General features: G+C 44.5%; 1 protein-coding gene across 2 annotated transcripts in view; it reads left to right on the top strand.

Moving 5' to 3' along the window:
* Nucleotides 1-20439, top strand: part of LOC148040999 (DNAJ heat shock N-terminal domain-containing protein) — a 68691-nt gene extending 48252 nt beyond the window's left edge. For both annotated transcript variants that reach the window (XM_087675485.1, XM_087675495.1), the window contains 6 exons: nucleotides 17430-17541; nucleotides 17731-17784; nucleotides 18038-18086; nucleotides 19146-19237; nucleotides 19628-19743; nucleotides 19853-20439. In XM_087675485.1, the coding sequence (XP_087531611.1) occupies nucleotides 17430-17541; nucleotides 17731-17784; nucleotides 18038-18086; nucleotides 19146-19237; nucleotides 19628-19743; nucleotides 19853-20198 (769 nt within the window). In that variant the 3' untranslated portion in view covers nucleotides 20199-20439. The remainder of the gene's footprint in view (nucleotides 1-17429; nucleotides 17542-17730; nucleotides 17785-18037; nucleotides 18087-19145; nucleotides 19238-19627; nucleotides 19744-19852) is intronic.
* The last annotated feature ends 726 nt before the right edge of the window (nucleotides 20440-21165 follow it).

Below are 21165 nucleotides of genomic sequence, written 5' to 3'. Positions count from 1 at the left end.
TAGCAAATCTTTTTGTTGAATTGGCAAAGGATCCCCAGTTTACTCGATTCTTGAATGCCCCAAAGAAGGACAACAAAGGCAAAGAGAAGAAGACACCTTCTACAGCTTCGGGACAGCCACAAGAACTGAAGGAAATGCCTAAGTCTTTTTTAGAAGAGCCCAAAATGCTTGATGAGCACAAACAGTTGGTCCGTGGGGTAGCAAGTGCAAATGCATGGCCAACTTGGTAGTGCCAATCCATGGGAATATGGGCAGCAAGGCAATAATGCACATGCAAGCATGGGACAACAAGGATACTTTGGTGGTGGTATCAATTTTCATGCTATGGTTGGACAGGCACTACATACAGGAATGTATGGCACAAATCCCTATGGTATGCAGCAGTCAATGCATGGCTTACAACACCCAATGTATCCAGGTAATGCAAGTGGAATGCCTAATCTCATGTATGGCAGCATAGGCATGATGCCTAGGGCACAAAGCGGGCCATATGGATATGTATTGGCACCCTCAGGGATTGTTGGAGCACAAGGATTTGGTGTTGGTCATGTAGGTGCTTCAGATAGTGCTGGTTTTTATGCAAATACAGCCAGTGCACCCTTTTTGCAGCAGCCCATTTATGATAACTTGACTCCCATAGGTCTGCTGAAGGACTATGATGAAGGTGGAAAAAGCGTGAAGTTTGAGGCTTTTAGTGGTGCGTAAGATAGGTTGAAAGCACTTGTTTTTTTTCAGCAATTTGATGCAGCCTATTCTAGAGGCAACTTCATAGAGGCATCTAAGATATGCAAGGCAGCCACATTTTTGAAGGGAAATGCATTGTAATGGTCGTCTACACTTCTTATTCAAGGGAAGTCACCTACCACTTGGGTCCAGGTCAAGCAAATGTTTGCTTCAAATTGGTTGACAAGTACCTTTGGTAGATGGTGGTAAGAAAGCACCACCTATTTTGCACACAAAAGATAAGATCTTTGAAGCTAATCGCTATGTGGAAAGCATGGATGCAGCTTATGAAAAGGTTAAGTATGCGCTTCAAAGATTACAGGATAAGCAAAAGAGAGCAGTTGCTCATCATAGGTGTGCTTTGCACTTTGTAGAGGGCGATTATGTATTGCTGCGATTTGAAAAGGCACGGCTGAAAAAGATGACGAGCAAAGAGTGATTGTATCCAAAGCTGTTTATGAGATACTATGGGCCATTTCAAGTGTTGGAGAGGATTAGTGATGCATGCATGCTATAGGCTGAAATTGCCTCTACACTGGCGGATACACAATGTCTTTCATGTGAGCTTGCTTAGACCTTTTCATGGAGATGTGCTAGAGGATGTATCTGCTGAAATTTAGCCGGAGGTTGAAGAGCTCGATGAAATACTAGTATCAGAGCAGATTTTGTCACACAAAGAGAGGAAGATCAGGGGTAAGGGTTCCAGAAGGTACTTGGTGAAGTTTCAGAATTATTCACCAATGGATGCCAAATGGATGGAGGAGGATGACTTGGTAGACCATCCTCAGTTGTTGCAGCTTTACCTTGATGCTTTCCGGTTAGAGCCGACTTTAGTTTGGGCTCAATTAGGTTTAGCATAGCAGAGGTCCAGAGTATTACCTGATGCTTGTGAGGGAGCTAGCACCTTCGTTCCTTAGTAATGGACACCTCTAGAAGTAGTGGAACTCGAATGTATTCAATATACATTTAGAGTACTGTAGTTGAACAGTATGTTTGCCAGGAGATCACTATTCTGTGTACTAGTTACTATGTTTGGTATGCAGATCGGTATGGATTTCACTGCAGCCCTGAAACTGTACATTTGCATACATTGGTTATGCTTGGTGTAGCATCAGTTAATGATCATCAGGGGCTGATTATCAAATGTTGGTTTTCAGTGTATGATCATTAATATTTAGTGGTATTCAGCTGGTTTTGTGGACAACAACATGTCTTATGATGCCATTGATGTTTCAGCCATGGTTTATGTTTGGTTTTCGCTATACTATGGTTTGGTTTTGCCAGATGAATTGAGCTCATGAGAAATGGACATGTCACATGATAATCTGGCAATGTTTTTGAGATTCTTTGTGAGTCTTATATTATGTTATGTTGGCTGGCAATTTTCAGCGTATGTTGGGCATATGAAATGGTTGAACAACAATGCGCAATGTTGTGTTGACTATGATGCCCTATGGAAATTCCAGTGTAGAATATTGCTTTTGATGCATTTGGTAGTGCAATCGAGGACGATTGCAAGGATTTCAAAGGGGAGGGCTGTCATGAGGACATGTATTTTTGAAACCTCACTTAACATGTGGATTAATTTTTAATCACATGATTAAGTAAATGTTGTACACGTGAGGTGCAACTGAAGTTAGAGTAAATTTACGAGTTCGGGACTGGAGAAAATCACGTGATGTCAAAGAAAAAAGTTGCTGTAAGTTATGTTGCACAGGTACTTGGTGGTATCTGGTGTCAATTGTTGGTCTAGGTCATTCATTTGGCCATAAGTGTCAGTTGGTGACACTAGAGATGTGGTATTTAATGGTACCTAATGCCGATCTAATGGTCAAAGATGGTATAAAGAGACTCGGGAGTTGAAGATTTTTTTTTTTGGCAAGTAAAATGTGGTTGATTATATTACTAAAAAATACTGATTACAACGGCTTGACAGACTAGCTGGAGCTGATGCGAAGTCACAAATAGATCATGTATTCAAGCCTCTCAAGGCGGTCTGGGGTGGATGGGGGCAATAAACCATTGAGGGGGGATATATCGCCATCGAGGGCTGCCTGCCTGCATAATGAAGAACAGGTCCTGGCCTCCCCAGGTGAGCAGGGAGTGAAAATGGAGCTTTTGACGAGCTCGAGACTTGCCTTGCACATGGTCCCGTGGGCCGCGGAGGGAGTGGATGATAGAGGTCCAAAGTCGCCTGTACTGAAAGGCTCTCCCTGCCAAAAACCTCCTAGCAGCACGCCTTCCAGATGGGCCATCCAGTAAGACTCCCTACGATTTCCCATACCTCAGAGCGGTCTGCTGTGGGCTCAAGTACCTGGCAGCTGGGTAAAGCCTCGTAGCCGATCACTACGCAAGACCCAACCTCAATGAAGAAAATCGTGTCCTGTATCCTAGCCTCATACAAAAGGTGACGGACGTGGCTGACTGCCTGCCAAAAGAAAGCTCTCCACGAGATACATCCAAGGCTGGGTGCCAGACCACAGAGAATGCGGCATGCTCCTCTCCACACAAGCTGTGCCGCCTCGCATGACCAAAGGGAGTTCTTTGGAGTTTCCAGAAGCTGTTGTGTGCAACATTTACACCCTTCATCTTGCTGCATCCAGGCTAGCCAACTCCCCACCGCCAAACCTCCACGTGCCAAAAGCCATAAGAAATACGATACCCTCCTCCAATTGTTCCATAGGCGGCCCTAGAAAGTCCAACGAAGGGCATCTGTGATGCTGTGCTCCGCCCAGTATTTGCTACGCGAAGGTGTCATCCATGTACTCCTGCATCAATACATGTCTGCCAATCCTGGTTGTAAACTCTAAGAACCTCGGTGGCTTCTTAGCGATTGCAGTGGTTGGCCATAGCCACTCTCCAGGGTTCCACTCTAGCTCATCAAGTGGCCTGCTCTCCCATATCCAGTGGCGTCACTCTCGGAACTCCTCCCAGAATACATAAGGGTCCAGACGCCAGGTCTTCCCTTGAAGACCAACCACACGAATCCTCCTCCATGGAAGGACAAAGATCTCCTCATCCTGTTGCCCTCTGTCCAGGACCAAACGCCCCCCCCTCTTGCACGGTGAAGAAAGTCCCGTGGGGGGCACCGCCTACTCTATCTGTCACCTGTAGGGAGATACATGTTGGTGAAAATCTAGCGGCCCATACCTCGCCAGGCTCTACTGGCTCTTGTATTGAGGGGTCAAGCCACTCCTGAGGTATCACTGCGTCAATCTCCCTTCTCCTCAGCTCAACTCCTCTTTGACAATCTGATGCCTGTTGTAACACCTCCTAGTCCACCATCCTGTACACCTCTTGCCATGTCCTGATGGTACGAGCAAGGCCGACCTCCCAACCAGCCCATTGGATGTGGGGACGCTTGCCAATCTGACCTGGGGGTTCCAGATCATCGGTTGCAGTCTATCTCCTCCTGGCAACCTGGGGGGCTTTGAATTAGGGCCTTGCAGAGGCCCTGCACACACGAAGTAGGCTACGGAGGAAGGAATATTTGGGGGCCATGATCTAGGCCGTCGTGACGATCCATCTCAAGGACGGCGGCCTCTAGTCGGCACCAAGCCTTGGTCTGCACTCATGGAGATCCTCTTGTAGTAGGACCTTCAAAGTCTGCTTGGAACTGTCTGACCCGGCCTAGAGAAAATTCTGCACTAGGCGGGCGAAGTTGAACTACAGAAAATGAGGAAAGGCACCAACATGAGGCGATGTACCAAGCTGTCGCTAGGAGGACTTGGTTGACCACTAAGGCTCGACCCGCTTAGAAAGGCGGGCAACACTCTAGTAGGTCAGCTTCCGCCTCCTGATAGAGTTGAGGGTTGGAAGAAACTGTTGGGTAGGAGCTCATCGTCCTCTATATAAAGTGCGGTATCATTTGTATACTTTGAATCTAACAGCTTCGTCTCCTCTCTCACTGGAAGTCGAAGGCCACGTAGCCCGCTCGCACGTGGCCAGAGGAAGTAAGACATCACCTCTGCAAAGAGTAGGAACTGATACGGGGCCAAAGGACAGCCCTGTTGGACCGATCTCTCCAGCCGAAACTCCTCCCCCTCTTGCTACCTACGAGAATCCTGTTGGTAGCCGATCTGTAAAGTGCAAAGACCTCGCGGATCCATGCCTGGGGGAAGCCCAACCTCACCATGGTGCCCTCCAAGAAGTCCTAGTCAACCTTATCATAGGCTTTCTCGAAGTCCAGGAGAAGTACAACCAATCCTTGACCATTGTGCTGGGCCCACTCAGTCGCCTCAAAGAAGGTGAAGACATTGTCTAGGATGCTCCTATCTTGGACAAAACGTGTTTGTGTGTCATGAATGATGTCTGGAAGCACGGGGCAGAGTCGCCTACTGATCATCTTGTCCAGTGCCTTATAGGCCACTGACAAGAGGGTGATCGGTCTTCATTGGGATAGCTCCAACCGGTCTCCCCCTTTGGGGAGGAGACTCACAAGACCTGCTGATAGACTCCCTAGCATCTGTCTTGAGCTAAAAATCTCTTGAAAGTGGACGCTGACGCTTTTACACGGGTCCAGAGATGACAGAGAGGGAGACGGCAGGGGGAGACGTAGTCAGCCCCTCAGACACAGCCACGGCAACAGGGAGCAAGAGGGAGAGCGTCGGCCCCTTGGCAGAGCACCCCACAGCCCCCCCCTGCTCGTCCCACTTAGCAGGACCACAGGCCTCCACATCCACATCCACTATCCATGGAGGCGTCATAGGCTATCTCACCCGAGATCCCATAGCCCCGAACATCCCCTGCCCCCGTACCCATCATCAAAACCACACACCCCCCCCCCCCCCCCCCCCCCCCCCCCCACCCCCCACACCCACCTCGTATCTCAGATCACCCCACCATCCCTCGATCTTCCTCCTCCCTACCATCTTCCCTGCCGATCAGCCCCCTTGATCCCCACCCAGTACAGGTGACCCCCCGCCTATCCCCCCCCTTCCTGCAGGAGATAAGGAGCCCCATATGCTGACATCCTCCACTCACCAGCAACCTAGCCCCCCCCTCCCCACACAGCCACCATCTCATTTGTCCCTGCCTCCTGTCACACTTCTCGAGACATGCGCAACTACTACCATAGGAGTTCTTTCGTAGTGGTTCGTGGTCCTACTTGAGAGTTGTGGAGCGTGAAGAGTTCCCACTACCTTTGGAGGTGGGGATCTTTGTGATACGCAAGTCAAGGAGCAGCAAGGTCCATCTACTAGCACCACTGGATGTTCCCAACTATGCTTTCTTCCTTCAGACCTCTCACACAAGAGACTAGACGATGACACAGAGCATACACCAAGCTGTAATTAATAAAACTGTGTCACACTTGATCAAATTGTCCAGTCTGCTGAAATTCCCACAGATTTCAGTGAATAGCACGCTGTCCAATGCATAAACAGTGCTCAACAACACAAAAAATGCAAAAACCCCAAAATTTATGTGTCCAAAATGCACAATTTCAGTCAATTTTAGAGTGAATATTCAGTACATATGCCAATGTTTGCCAAACATACAAAAGGCCCAAAATTTTTGACCCGAATTCCAAGAAATTTCTGCAATGTGTGCCCAAAAGCACTTCCAGGAGCAGAAATGTACCTTCTTGCCAAAAGTCTCCTTGCTGTAGCTCTGATCTCCGAATAAAATAATAAAACTTACATGTTACATCTGAAACGCGAGCCGAGCCAAGTGAAGGCCGAAACAGACCAGACTGGTGGTGGTGGTCTGGTGGAGCTGTGTGGTAGCTGGAGGACCTGGCGGAGCTCAGGCGGAGGCTGGAGCTGGATCGGCGGGTCAAGGTGGACACAGCAGTGGCGCTGCTTGATAGGGAGGCAGCGTAGGTGGTGGACAGGCGTTGGTGCAGGCGGGCGAGTCTGCAGAGTGGTGAGCATAGGCGTTGGCAGCGTTGGACAGACCAGGGGTGGTGGCACTGGTGGGCTTGTGGCAGGTGGCGCAGGCTGGACCAGGGAGCATGCTCAATGAGGTGGTGGTACTGCTAGCGGCAGCTGCTGAGCTGCTGGTCAGCAGGGTGGCTGGCTTGCTAGCTGGTTGGGAGCTCCGAGAGGTTGAGCTGGATCGTGTTGAGCTCTGATGCCAAATGTTAAGAATGGAGATGACAGCTCCAAGCTGGAAACAGAGTTGATAGTAGAGAGAGTGAGAGTGAGAGTGTAGACACAGCTTGACACGCGATGCAATTCCCAAGTGTGGAAGTGAAAGTACAAAAGTACAACCCTTAGACCTTAGGGTTGAGTAAGTGCCTTAAGGTGCGTTTACACCTGAAAGTGTGAAAAGTACGGTAAATGACCGAACTATGTAACATAAACACACAAATAGATAATAATATGACTGGGGGAAAAAACCTCTCTTATGGAGAGTAAAAAGTGTGCCATTGTCCTGCTGCGGATCACCGACACTCCTTTGTGAGCATAGGTGTGAGTCAAACCCAACAATATCCATATGATGGAGGAGCCTTCTTTAGTGGTTTGACTCGCCTTCAGCGAGTCCTTGGTTCATTGACAGTGATGCCTCGAGTCATATAACTCCACGAGGAGATATGTTGCAGGATCTTCGTCCATTTGAGGATTTAGTCGCTGTTGGTGACATTCGTTCGGTGCCTATTAGTGGTTTTGACACTTTGTCGCTATTGCTTAGGGATCATTTGCCAAAGCGCAACTATTCTTTGTCTTAGATTCCTTCACAAGGTGCATCTTAGTTGGGGCACTCCACTGGTAGGACTCATCACCTCTTAGTTAAGGAAAGACTATCCACTTTGGACACAACTAAAAATTCTAACTCTTCACAATCAAGCCTAGTTGCAGGTTCGTACAATCCATTTTTGTGCGAGTTTGATTACATCTACACTTCTCCTTGAGTTATGTAGGGACCAATTATAAGTCGCCTAGGAGACCCAGTGTGGTATTAGTATGGATTAGAAAAAAAACTCTTATGTTCAGAGATGTTCCACGAGGGAATCCTTCATCCTCTATTTCATATGAGCATGAGTTTTGTGCTTCCCATTCACCTTCACATTTCTCGCCCTTCCCTCCCACTTTGACTTTACATTTAGATTTACCTACATTCAATTTAGATCCTTACTTTAGATCTACAGTAGGTTATTTGGTCTTGGCTCATGTCATCTTTGATGCACATTTTGGTTTTAGGGCATCACTAGATACTCAAAAGTGTACAAGTGGTATTCTTGATCTTAGCCACTTAGACACATGAAACCTCTTCTTGTGCTCAGACCCAATACCACCTTCTAGATCTTAAACATAGACCACATTCTGATACCAATAACTCAATCTTCTTCTTTCAAGGAAAAAGGGTGTGGTAAAGTCCAAACTTTCACAAAGACCCTCTTGGCATTACTTGCCTAAAACGAACAGGTTTTGTACATTTTGCTAGAAACTTGGCCATGTAGATGACAATTGTTGCTCAAAAGCCAAGGGTATTAGATCTATATTCAAAATCACCCTATCCATAGCTAAGGGTATTCTACCCATATCAAAGCTGACTCCAATACCAATTTTGAAACCAACCTCACCCCTTTTGGTAGTGGTAGTGCCACTCCATGGTGGTTGAGAGAGGGTCTTCCCCAAGGAAGTAGGGCAATTTCTCCACCTTAGTAGCTATGTTCGTTAGTGGTACCTTATAACATCTTTGACTAGTTCGGTCATTATCCCTTAGGCTAGTTTTTTAGGCATCCCATCTTGTTGTATGCATATTCTCATCATGTAGCATTACTCTTTGCATCTCATTGTGCATAGCACACTTCAGCGGATCCTGAGCTATTTCCACTAGCGGTTCCTTTATAGCCATACCCTCATTACCACTTTGTACTTCATCACTAACACCCATGGATGGTTGGTTGAACAGATCTTGAGCTATTTCCACCGGTGGTTCCTTTACTGCCATATCTTCATTACCACATTGTACTTCGTCATTGACACCCACAAGCAGTTTTTGTACTGCCGTAACTTCATAATCACTTGGTACTTCATCATCAATATCCATGGGTGGTTGGGATGGCTTGTTTGCTTTGTGATGTGTTAGATCCAACCATCCCTTTTTTCCTATGGGCATAGTTACTTCCCAAAAAATAAGAAAAGTTTAGAGTGATTTCATCGCTTTTGTAGATCCTAATAAGCCACAGGGTAGTTGATGAGTACCATTGTCCGATGCCTTGGCCTCTCTAGAGTGACCTTTTGGTCTCTCAAGATAAGATAATCATCGCCTCTATATTCTTGGTGCGCCACTAGGCTTGCTATCACAAAAGGATGTGAAATTTTTGAGATGCTTTAATCTTGCTAGTAACATTTGATTAATTTAATAATCAAATGTGCAAGTTTGTAAGACACATGTGATGCACGTGGCAAACAACTATTTCATAATAATAGGCTAAGGACCTCGAGGAGGTAGTGGATGCCAAAGGCAAAAGGTGTGACAAGTTATACTAGCTAGGTTTTGGTTGTTAGTTGGTGTCAATTTTAACCCTAGGATAGTTAGTTGACCATTAATTGTGAGTGGTGACACTAGGGATTAGGCATTAATTAATTATTAATGCCAGTATAGGGGTCAATGAGGGTTGGGGACCACTTGAGGTTGCAAATGGCCTAGCCAATTAAATTGTGGATGGGAAATTTTAATTTTGGGTAGGGTCAGAAGGGTTGAAATTAATTAATTACTTGACTGGAAATTGTTGGAAAATGGGATTAGAAGGCTGCCACTTGGCAAAAATACCCATGCAATGGGGGAGAAGGCTGTTTGGGGCTAGTGGAGAGCTGTTCACTGCATTCAGCCTGGAAGAGAGAGAAAGGGCAGCTGCTGGTCAGTTTTTGGGCAGGAAAACCACCATTTGCTGTAGGCAACATCAGTCAAGGGCCTTCAAGAGGCAGGAGACAGCAGGGAAGCATTCATTTGGGGTTGGCCATAGCTTATGCAAGCTTGTGACTGCATTTATGAGGCTCTAGACGGCAGGCGACTGCATTTGATGCAGGGTAGTGTAGGCAGCAATCAGATTTGAGACATTTTCCATGTGGAAAATCAAGAAATTCTCTCACCTTCTCCAGCTTATTCTTTGAGGATAGCATTCCTTAGCCAATTGAAGGTGTTGTCAGTCAGATTTGATGGATAGTAGTGAGAATTCTGCTGTAGACCCTAATTTTTTGTAGAAATTAGGTTTAGCAGTCACCTTGGGACTTGTGCCATCGGTCAAAGGCATTGTAATTGAAATCGACACTTGAAATTCAAGGGATTATGAGGGATTTCAGACTCTAGCCCATCCCATGTGATTTGGGGCATCATTTGGCCAGTTTGTGGTTCCATTTGTATCATTCTTGGGTGAAAATCAAGGGGTAATTGGCCCAAATTGTTTGCTGATCAGTTGTATAGTAGGGGGTTTTGGATCAGCGGAGGAGATTGTGAAATCTCAGATTGTACTCACAAGGACATTGGTTTTGGGGTTAATAGGGTGTTCAATGTCCAAGATTGTTATGGTAAGATGTGCATTTTAGTTCACGTTTAATTGTTAATTGTTGTAATTAAGTACCTGATGAAGTGATCTCTCTTGGAGGGCTGTGTGTTTCAGTGTAGGGCTAATGTGTGTTGGAGAGCGCGGGTAGCGGAAGCGTGAAGATTTGCAGCAGGGGAAAACGTGCAGGTGAGTGAGAGTGAGAGTGACAAGCTGATTTAGGTGTACCAACAACGTGTTGGTACACAAATAATAAAATGTATTTATACTTAGGGCCCGTAAGGGTGCATTCACATGTACAACATAACAATACACGTGTAAAATACACGGAGGTGAATAAAGGACCTTTACATCCCAACAACCTCCCACTTAAAGGACCGGAGTGAACCTTTAACCAACTCCCACTAGTCGTATGCAATGCTCATGCTGAGCCTTGCCTAGACTTTTAGTGAGAACATCTGCAGGGTTATCCTGTGTTTTGATCTTGGTCAATGTGATTAGACCATCCTCCAGAATCTGTCTGATAAAGTGATATCGCACATCAATATGCTTTGTGCGTGAATGATACATGGCATTTTTAGCCAGATACACAACACTCTGGCTATCACATCCCAACACTGGAGTACTTATAGACATGCCGAGATCCTCTGCAAGTCTGCTCAACCATATAGCTTCCTTAGAAGCTTCAGTAGCTGATATGTATTCAGCTTCAGTAGTACTCAGTGCTACGATGTTCTACAACCTGAAGCACCAAGAGACGGCCCCTTCAACAACTGTAAAGACATACCCACTAGTGGACCTGCGAGTGTCTAAGTCACGTGCCATGTCTGCATCACAATAACCCTGCAGATTAAGTGCACCCTGCCCATAGCAAATACATTTTCTTTGTGTACCCTTTAGATATCTAAGAATACACTTGATAGCCTCCCAATGTGGTTTGCCAGGATTTGACATAAACGTGCTGACAACTCCCACTGCATGAGCAATGTCTGGACGAGTAGCCACCATAGCATACATAAGAGAGCCACAAGCTGATGCATAAGGGACTCCCTTCATAGCATTGGCTTCCATGTCATCTTTTGGGCTGTTGGCTTTACTAAGCTTAAGGTATGGAGGTAAGGGTACTCTGAGAGGCTTAGCTTCAGCCATGTTAAATCTGTCGAGTACCTTTTCAATGTACTTTTCTTGAGATAAGAACAACAATTTCTGCGTTCTATCCCTACGAATCCTCATGCCCAATATATGCTTTGCATTCCCCAAATCTTCATGGAAAAAGCTGATTTCAGCTGATCTTTGAGAGCATCCAAGCTAGTCTTTCTCTTCCCAGCTAGCAACATATCATCCACATACAAAACAAGTGTGATAGGGCTGCCATCTGTATCCTTTTTCATATACAAACAATGATCTGCATGGCTGCGTGTAAACCCATGAGAGAGCATAAAAGTGTCAAACTTTTTGTACCACTGCCGTGGTGCTTGTTTCAGCCCATATAAGCTGCGTTTTAGTTTACACACCAACTGCTCTTTTCCAGGAACAACAAAACCCTCGGGCTGTTTCATGTAGATCTCCTCATCAATGTCACCATGCAGAAAAGCTGTTTTCACATCCATTTGGTACAGCTCTAAATCCAATACAGCGGTGAGAGCAAAAAGCACACGTAGTGTGGTCATCTTCACGACAGGTGAGAAGACCTCCTGGAAGTCAATCCCTTTCTTTTGTGCATACCCTTTGGCAACCAATCTTGCCTTGTACTTGGGTTTCCCATCAACTGTCTTTACTTTGTAAACCCATTTGTTTGGAAGAGGCTTTCTTCCTTTGGGCAACGACACAAGATCCCAAGTATCATTAGCATACAGAGATTTAATCTCTTCCTGCATAGCTAGCTCCCACTTATTGCTGAATTTGCATGACTTCGCCTCTTTATATGTCAGAGGCTCACCCTCATCAGTAAGCATCACATAATGCAAAGAGGGGTCATACCTATGTGGCTGCCTTCTTAGGCGTGTAGACCTGCGTACCCAATGATCTACATATTCAGGAATCGGATCTACATTTGGAGGCATGTTATTTTCAGTCTGCATCCGAGAGCTCCTCTATGACAACACTGGAGGCCACATTGGCCTTTTCCTTGCCTTTGCGTGCCTCAGATGCATCTGTCTTTTCCTCTTTCTTCTTTTTGTCTCCTGCATTCTTCTTTCTCTCTCGTTCCTTCTTGTAATACCTGCAATCAAGCTTCTTGTGGCCCTTCCGACCACACTGATAGCATGTAACATCACTCTTTTCTTTTCCTTTGCTCTTGCTCCTGCTTCTTTGTCCAGCATTTGCATTTTTCTTTTCAGCCTTGCCTCTAACATTATAAGCTGAGTTGCTGCCTTCTCCACTAGACTTACGTCTAATTTCTTCATTCAAGATTGAACCCCTTACACCATCATGTGAGATTGGGGTTATTACTGAGAGAAACAACCAAAGTCTCCCAAGAGTCAGGCAATGTCATGATCAAAAAGATCGCCCTCAACTTATCATCAAAATCCAAATTAGCATCCTTGAGCTGATTTAAAGTACCAGTAAAAGCACTCAAGTGCTCAGCTGCAGACTTGAACTCATCCAGCTGCATATTCACCAACTTGCGCATTAAATGCACCTGATTAACAGGTGTGGTGATCTCATAGGTAGTTTTCAACTTCTCCCATACTGCATGACCAATATCTAAACCCTTAATGTTTGTCAAAATGCCATCAGTGACACCCATCTTTATATAAGCCACAGCCTTTTTATTGACTTTGGTCCAATTTGCCTCAGACATTTGTGCGGGTTTATCCTTCTGCAAAGCATCCTCACAATCCTTTAAGAACAATATGCCCTGTATACGATCTTTCCAAAGATCAAAACCGTGACCATCAAATCGTTTGATTTCCATCAAACTCTTAATGTCAGAACTGGAAGAAGTTGCAGCCATTTTTATCACAAACACAAGTGTAAGTGCACTATTCTGCAAGAGCACAAGCTGAACCAGCAAATACACTGATGTTCTTGCCCAATCAGCAATAATCCTTTGCTGTTTTTACATAAACCAGCCGCCTGATGAAAAACGATCTGTCTTGCTGCCGTCTGATAAAAAACGACCTGTCCCTGCCTGCCAGGTCAAAAACGAACTGTCGCCTGACTGAATCTGCTGTCGCTTGTCAAAAACGACATGTCTTGCTTCCGCCAGGTCAAAAAACGACCTGTCCCTGCCTGCCAGGTCAAAAACGACCTGTCACCTGACTGAATCTGCTGTCGCCTGTCAAAAACGACCTGTCCTGCTGCCGCCAGGTCAAAAAACGACCTGTCCCTGCCTACCAGGTTAAAAATGACCTGCCGATTTCGCGCGAGCGAAACACTGGAGATGTCTCATCCGGACTCCGAGGAGCGCGAGCACCTTAGTCGAAGCTATGATACCAGTTGTTGGAAAGCACGGGTAGCGGAAGCGTGAAGATTTGCAGCAGGGGAAAACGTGCAGGTGAGTGAGAGTGAGAGTGACGAGCTGATTTAGGTGTACCAACAACATGTTGGTACACAAAGAATAAAATGTATTAATACTTAGGGCCCGTAAGGGTGCATTCACATGTACAACATAACAATACACGTGTAAAATATACGGAGGTGAATAAAGGACCTTTACATCCCAACAATGTGCAGGTTTGCATTGGTCCTTCTTGGGCTGGAGACATGGGATACATACCATTTCTTTTGTGGTTTCATCTTTTGAGGAGATTTGCTCTTCTACGAGCATAGAGACTTCCCCTCCCGAGGTGGGTTGTGCAACATTTCTCTTCATGCTATCATGACAATGACTTTTACATTTTTTCCAGTCAGGGTGCTTCATCCTTATCTTCATCTATCATCATGATTCTTGGCACTACACGAAGATTGACATTAGGCTCCTCTTTCTCCTTCGGCCTCAACATCCAGGATTGAGAGAGGAATCCTACCCTTTCTTGGTATTCTATCAAATTCGGCACTTGTTTTTGATATCGGCCTCCCTTTCTTGTTGTACCTCCCCTTTGCATTGCATAATCATGATCATAATCTTTGTACAAAAGGATGCTTGGGCAAGTAAACATTTTGCTTATGAGGGATAGTCTCCCTTTCCTATTGTACCTTCCCTTTGCATTACATGATCATCATCATCTTTGTACACGAGCTCTAGTTAATAATTTCTCACGAGAGACACTATCCAAGTGGCACATTCTACATGGGCATTCTCATCATGTAATACACTACTCTCTGCATCTCATTGTGCAAAGTACCCGTGGATGGATCTTGAGTAGTCTATATTGGTAGTTCTTTACCACCTTACCACCGCTTCACTATACTTCATTACCCTTTCCCTTGTCATGGATACCCTTGAAAAGAGTGGTTGGGTTAGCTTATTTGTTTTGTGGTGTGTTGGATCTAACTATCTCTTTTTCTTCTCCCCATGGGGCACAATTACTTGATATGCCACAAACCATTTCTTCTTTTAAAAAAAATAAGAAGAGAAAGTTCAATGTGGTTCTTTCTGTCTTTGTAGGTCCTAGTAGGCCTTGGTCTCTTTGGGCTTGATCACTTGGACTCCTTTGATAAGATAACCATCGCCTTTGTAGTATTGGTAGGCGACTGGGCTGCGGATATGCACCCTTTGTCGGTTGCCCTAGCTGCTTTGGGGTTGGATGCCTTGGGGTGCAAATGTACTTGAGCTTTTCTTATAGTCTATTTTTTGGTTCAATTTTGGGTCCGAGAGGGGGTGTTGATTCCAATGTCCTCCATGAGCAAGTCCAAACAATGACTTGCACATGGAGTCCACACAATCGTAGGGAACTTGGACTCAAGCAGACGGCCCATGCGCCGACAATTCGATGCATTGTCGGTAACAACTTGCACCACATTTGAGGGGCCCACCTACAACCACAATTTACAAATTACAAGTAAGTATACTTATTACTTAATACTAACAATATTGGAAATTGGAGGTTAGAGAGAGAAAGAGTCAAAGAGAGTTGAAACTTGAGCCTTGCGGCTCAGGGGGAAAGAGAAAATCGAGATAGATCATAGATACTAGAGAGAAATTAATTATTAGAATAGGGAGATAGATAGTTATGCATATGCCATTATCCATAAATCAAATTTCAATTATGAATCATGATATTATCATAATGAAAGAAAATGAAACAAATTTAACAGGCAAATTGCAATGTATACCTCAATGATAGCTTGTCAAATGTGGCGGTAGATGAATGCGGCCGTCGTTTTTCTCCCCCTTTTGCCGGTATCTATGGCCCACAAAAAGTAAGTGCCGAGTGGAAATGAGACGAGTATATTGATGATGCCACGTTTCTTACGATCACTCCATCCGTCGGTGAGAATGGAGCAACCATATTTTATCCATGCGGCCCGAATAGGATCAAGGGCTCTATCAATCCTCTCCTTCTCTTTATCAATCTTTTTCGTCCTCATGTCATTGCATTTAACACCGGTCTATCCTTCACATGGACCCACATTGGCAATGGCTTTTACCATCTTCTTCCATTGCTCTTGCTTTAGGACATTGAATGCAAGATTATACTCAATCACCGTGCGTGCAATTTCAATGTCAACAAGTCGTTGCCTTTCTCTAAGAAAGGCAATTGATCCACGCACACGACTGGGAGCTTGAGAGAGAGAGGATTCTCTCCGGCACCGCATGAGCCTCCACTTTTTGTCTTTTACCGGAGCCGGATGTGGATGTGGAGCCCCAACCACCAATGGTAGAGGCCTCTCCCACATCAGTCGAAGATACGCCCACATTGGATGTTTCCTCGTTAGTAGGCATAGCAGTTGGTGCCGATAAGCCACTTTCTCCTCCTTTTGTGGATCCCCCTCTCATCTTAGCGAGAATCTCCTCTGCAATGTTTTGAGGGATCTCCTTGCATGGAGCAACTTGCCCCCACGTCTTGGAAAGATGTTGGAGAAGCCGAGTTGCACCACTTGTTTAACGCTTCCCGCAATACTTGCATGTCCAATGGTGGGAGTTGGACTTCTTTGTGTCCCTCTCCACATGGATTGCATGCAAATTGAAGGCCTCGTGCTTCTCACGAGTCATGGTGCTGATGATGGATAAAGAGGCCCGAGAGAGAGAGAGAGAGAGAGAGAGAGAGAGAGAGAGAGAGAGAGACACACACACTTGAGTCTTGACTCTTGTAACTTGAAAGTTGAGTCCTGAAAGTTGAAAGGGAGGGAGACTCGAGAGGCCGAGGGTCGGGGCAAAGTTGAAAGAGCAAGAGTCAGAGAGAGGGGATGGGAGATGAGAATGGCAAATGCTTTGATAGGGTGCGGGATAGAGGGGATGGGAGATGAGATTTGAGAATGGCAAATGCTTCGATAGGGTGCGGGAAAGAGGGGATGGGAAGTGAGATTTGAGAATGGCAAATCACAAGTCCATTTAAGAATCAAGATCCAAGAGAGGAAGATGAGAATGGTAAGTGCTTGCTGAATTGGTGTGGAAGCATGGAGGAGAGGAGCACCTTTTGTAGATGAGAGAAGGGTCAAAGTTCAAACAGTCAAAGAGGGGTCAACGGTCAAAGAGAGGGCTGCCAGCTAGAAGGAATCCAAAGAGGGCTGGGGAGGGGAGTGCATGGCTGGAAAAGGGGGTGGGATGAGGTATCCAAGGCTTCCCACCCCCCAAAAAGTGCTATGCAGGCAGGCGGAGTAAAAGCGGGGGCATAGGAAATGCGTGACGTGCGGGACGCAGGACGCGCAGGCGATGTGGCCTAAACAGGTGCAAAAAAACGTACGAATTCGTATGGATACGTACCGTACGGTACTGTACGAATCGCACCGTACGAATCTGTCCGTATGACGTACGGAGGCAACCATGGTGAAACTTGGGGCTTCAAACATTTTCTGCGAGTTTACTTTGTTTTTGGTTCTCTATGTCAATATTGAGTAACTTAAACTTAACACTGCAAACGTGTACTTAGTTTTTCGGCTCTCTTTGTCAATATTGAGTAACTTGAATTTGTTAAACCATGGTAACATCAGCAAATAAGGTGTGTTTTTGGTTTGATTGTAGAACTATCTGCTGCTTGAACTGATAACTTTCAAAATTCAATGGCTATACAGCTGTGTTGCAGCTGTCTGATTAACGGTTTCCCATGTTACTCAATACATATTTTGGTCAGGTCGACCATAATTTTATGGTTCTAATATCTTGCTGGCATGTTACATGCATGCCTGTATTTGGACTGCATTCATGCAGGTATTGGAAATTGTCTTTATTGGTGCATCCAGACAAGTGCTCCCATCCTCATGCGCACCAGGCTTTCACAGTACTCAATCAAGCATTTAAAGATCTTCAAGACCCTAGTAAAGTAAGCAATATGTGTTTCAAAATTGTGATGAATGTTTAGAAAGTGGGCAGAGCTAAACAATAATCGTCAATGGAAACCAAAACAAAACTATCCTAGATGGAAAGCAAGTTTCATCAGAGTACATGAGATGGATTATTGATAACAGCCTAAGTTCACCTACCTTTCTGACACCTGGTCTCTTATTTGCAGCGATCGATAATTGACAATCAAATTGAGGAGAAAGAGACAAGAAGAGAGTTTGAGGTACTGTAGTATTTGACATGCTGCCTTTTTTTGATTGCAGGTTAAGTCATTAACTGTTTTTTGTGCTTGTGTTGAAAGTGCATTAGTATTGTTTTCACAACATGCTAGGGGATAACTCAGGAGAGTCAGCTTTGATAGAAAAATGTTTTTGATGCATGAGATGAATGCTTATTTTTGCATTCATGTCATTATGCATGCTTAGAGTATGTTTCATATGATTTAAGTTACTTGATGAGAAAATGTAATATTCCAGGCTGAACTGAAGGCTAAGAGGGAGGCAGCACAATGGCGCAAGCTCAGAGGTATGCCTGTTTAAATTACCCTCTTTTTGAAAAATTTTGGTGTTGACTTTGGAATTTTTATGAACATTCTCATAGAACTTCTAGAGCTGATGATCATCGTGAAGTGCTAGCTTTTTTGGCTTACAATCATTTAAGTTAAGGTAAGCTCGTGATCAAGGGTGTAGTTTCTGTGCCCTGATGATCATCATGAACTGCTAGCTTTTTTGGCTTACAATCATTTAAGTCCAAGGGAAGCTCATGATCAAGGGTTGAGTGTGTAGTTTCTGTGCCCTGTGGACCATAGTTGCTTTTGCAGGGAGCTATCTAGGTGTTTCAAAATGATCGAGAGTAAAATTATTTGTTTCTGTGACTATGTAAGCTACATTTATCGATCACCTCCCTTCCGTGCAGTGTCTTTTTATGGTCTAGCTATGTGGGTCTTCTACATGCTTTTGCAATGAGCTTGGGTTGTGGGTAGAAGATGAGCTTTTGAATTATTGGCCTTGACAGCTAGGATGTCCTTGCCAAACTCACCTGCTTGCAGGTCATTTGTGTCTTGTCAATTTGTTTCCTGTTACACGTCAGGAGGCAGTATTTACTATTTGTGTCATGAGGTATTGTCTACCTTAAATGGCATATGTTGGCAGGCATTGTCTACCTTAAATGGCATATGTTTACTCAGAGGGGGCTAATGGATGGGGTGTTGGGGATAGTGCTTGTATGAAAGCATAATTTATTCTCTGGAGTCCTCTTCAAAGTGGGACTTGCGTGTGGTTCAGTTGGACATGTGGTTATTTAATATTATATGGTACAGCAGCTTTATTGTTGATATGGACATCTATGTTCTTCCCTCGTCAAAGAGTTGCCAGCATGAGTTTTATGCTTTCTTTATGCAGAATATACAAACGCAGAGAAATAGCACAACCATTTAGCTATGCACTGCAGTCCGTTGTTTAGAAATGCCTTTTTTGCTATCACCACACCTTTTTCTGTTCTCTTTGCTGTATATGCTTTGTTATTGCAAGTATGTGCCTAACAGATTACTTGACATGTGAAGCTTGTTTTGCTTGTTATTTACAGGAGAAGCATTGCCGGGAGATGATGCATTATTGGATCCCCCAAAAGCACCTACTCGAGATGAATGGATGACTCAGCTTCCTCCTGAAAGACGGGTAAGTGTTGTAGCTCTGTGATTCTTAAATCCAAGTAAATAGTTTCTGGAGTCCTTTCTTGTCTTCTTTGCTCTAGATTTTCAGGTAAGGTCCAAGTTAGTTTGTAACATGGCATGAATATTGCTACTGATTCATGCGTAGGGGAGCAGGAAAGAACCAGTTGTTTCAATGTATGATTTCTGGGGGTAAATATTCCTCAGCATAGGAAATACTTGTATCATATGAAAGGTTTGCTATCCACAAGTCTTGAATTTGCAACATTGCAGAGTCCTTATAGGTAGAAAGCTTGAGGACAAACAGACTGCACTAATTTCTTGACAGCAAGTTTAGCTGAGGTAAACTTTCTTTGTTTTCTGACATAATGCCCATATTGGAACTGCAATCTGGCAGGCAGGTCCACCCTCCATGCATTCCACCTTTTTCAGTAAGTCTGAGAAGAGTGGCAGAGGTGATACAAGCATTTGGACTGACACTCCTCTAGAAAAGGCTCAAAAAGCGAAGACACAGTGAGGCTCCAGGACCCTTGTTTATGTTGTTTAAAACTCTTACTAAAACATCCAATCTCTGTGGGAGGTAAAATGCCAGCCTATTTATTGTTGATACGCTTTGTATCAGGTACTTGGAGGCATACAAGCAAGCTGTGTTGCATGGTGGAGATGTTGAGTCTCCCATCGAAAGGGATTCCAATTCGCAAGCTCCTGAATTGATGGATCGGTTCAATAACACTAAACGCTCAACATCGCTTCTAGAAAAACATCAGCTCCAGCATTCAAAGAAACCAAACAAGGACCTGAAGAAGGAGGAACCTCCTGAATGGGTAGGCAATCATCCATGGAAGCCATGGGATCGGGAAAAAGACTTGAGTGCTGGTAGGCAAAGTGTTAAGCTCGATAAGGATAACATGGCTCAAGGTCTGTCTAATAGGTTCTCTTCTTCACACACACATCGCAGTTTCCTCTGAGAATCAGTGAAGTGTGAGTACACATGGTTGAAGTTGATCCCAGGATTCAATCCCTGCTAAGGCCTGTAGAGAAAAAAGATTGTTCTCTAAGGGGTTCATCAGGCTACAGAAGTTCCCTTAAAGGCAGTAAAAGGCCGTAGGGCAATGAAGACTGGCCAGCACATGTACAAAGTACACATATTTAGTCTGACATTGTAAGATACTTAATATGTCAGATTAGTTTTTCAAGCTCATTATTCTATGCTGGTGGTGTGTTCAAATTCAATGTCTTTGCCCTAGGGGCAGCATCTTGCTCAAGCTTTCATGTCTGTCTTTGTGTTTTGCAAGACTCTGGGAAAGTATATATAACAAGGGTTGCCATTATAAGGCTACAGAGAGCTTGTTTTTCTACTCAAGGAGCTGAAAATTTTCTGGTTTTATTAATGTCTTAGGTGGCTTTTAGCAAGATGCCAGTATAACATTTTCTGCTGAATCTTGATGGTGGTCTTACTTTTTGAGGGTGTCATTGAGATTTTTGAAGTTCAATTATGAGATCATGTTGGATTTAGGGTTGCAGGAATGCACACATAAAGTGTGGAAAGAAAAAGCTTGAGAGCACACAGCACAATGTATTGAGCAGTATCAAAGTAAAGGATTTATAAAGCTTACACCCTAGAGTGAGTAGGCATATATACAAGGTAGGGGGAAAAAGGTATCCTAGAGAGGAAAAAGTGCCATGGTAGCCTTAAGTGTGTTCATGTACTTTACGACCATATGGTAACAAATCTCTCTTGGAAGTGATGTAATAAACAAGAGCTAGCACTCATGTATACGATGAATCTACAAAGGGGAGTGAGCCCAAAGCTTAGGGAGATGCTTTGAACTAATAATGAAGCAAAGCTTGTGAAAAGATTTGTAATGTTGTTGTATGTTTGCACATAGACTAAGTTGATCACCCTTGTAAAGCCTCCTGTCGACGTAATAATGA

This window comes from Lygodium microphyllum, chromosome 1 (assembly GCF_053477565.2).
Source record: "Lygodium microphyllum isolate KBCC chromosome 1, Lygodium_microphyllum_v1.1.10, whole genome shotgun sequence".
In the NCBI taxonomy this organism is placed as follows: domain Eukaryota; kingdom Viridiplantae; phylum Streptophyta; class Polypodiopsida; order Schizaeales; family Lygodiaceae; genus Lygodium; species Lygodium microphyllum.
This window is presented reverse-complemented; position numbering and strand designations above follow the sequence as displayed.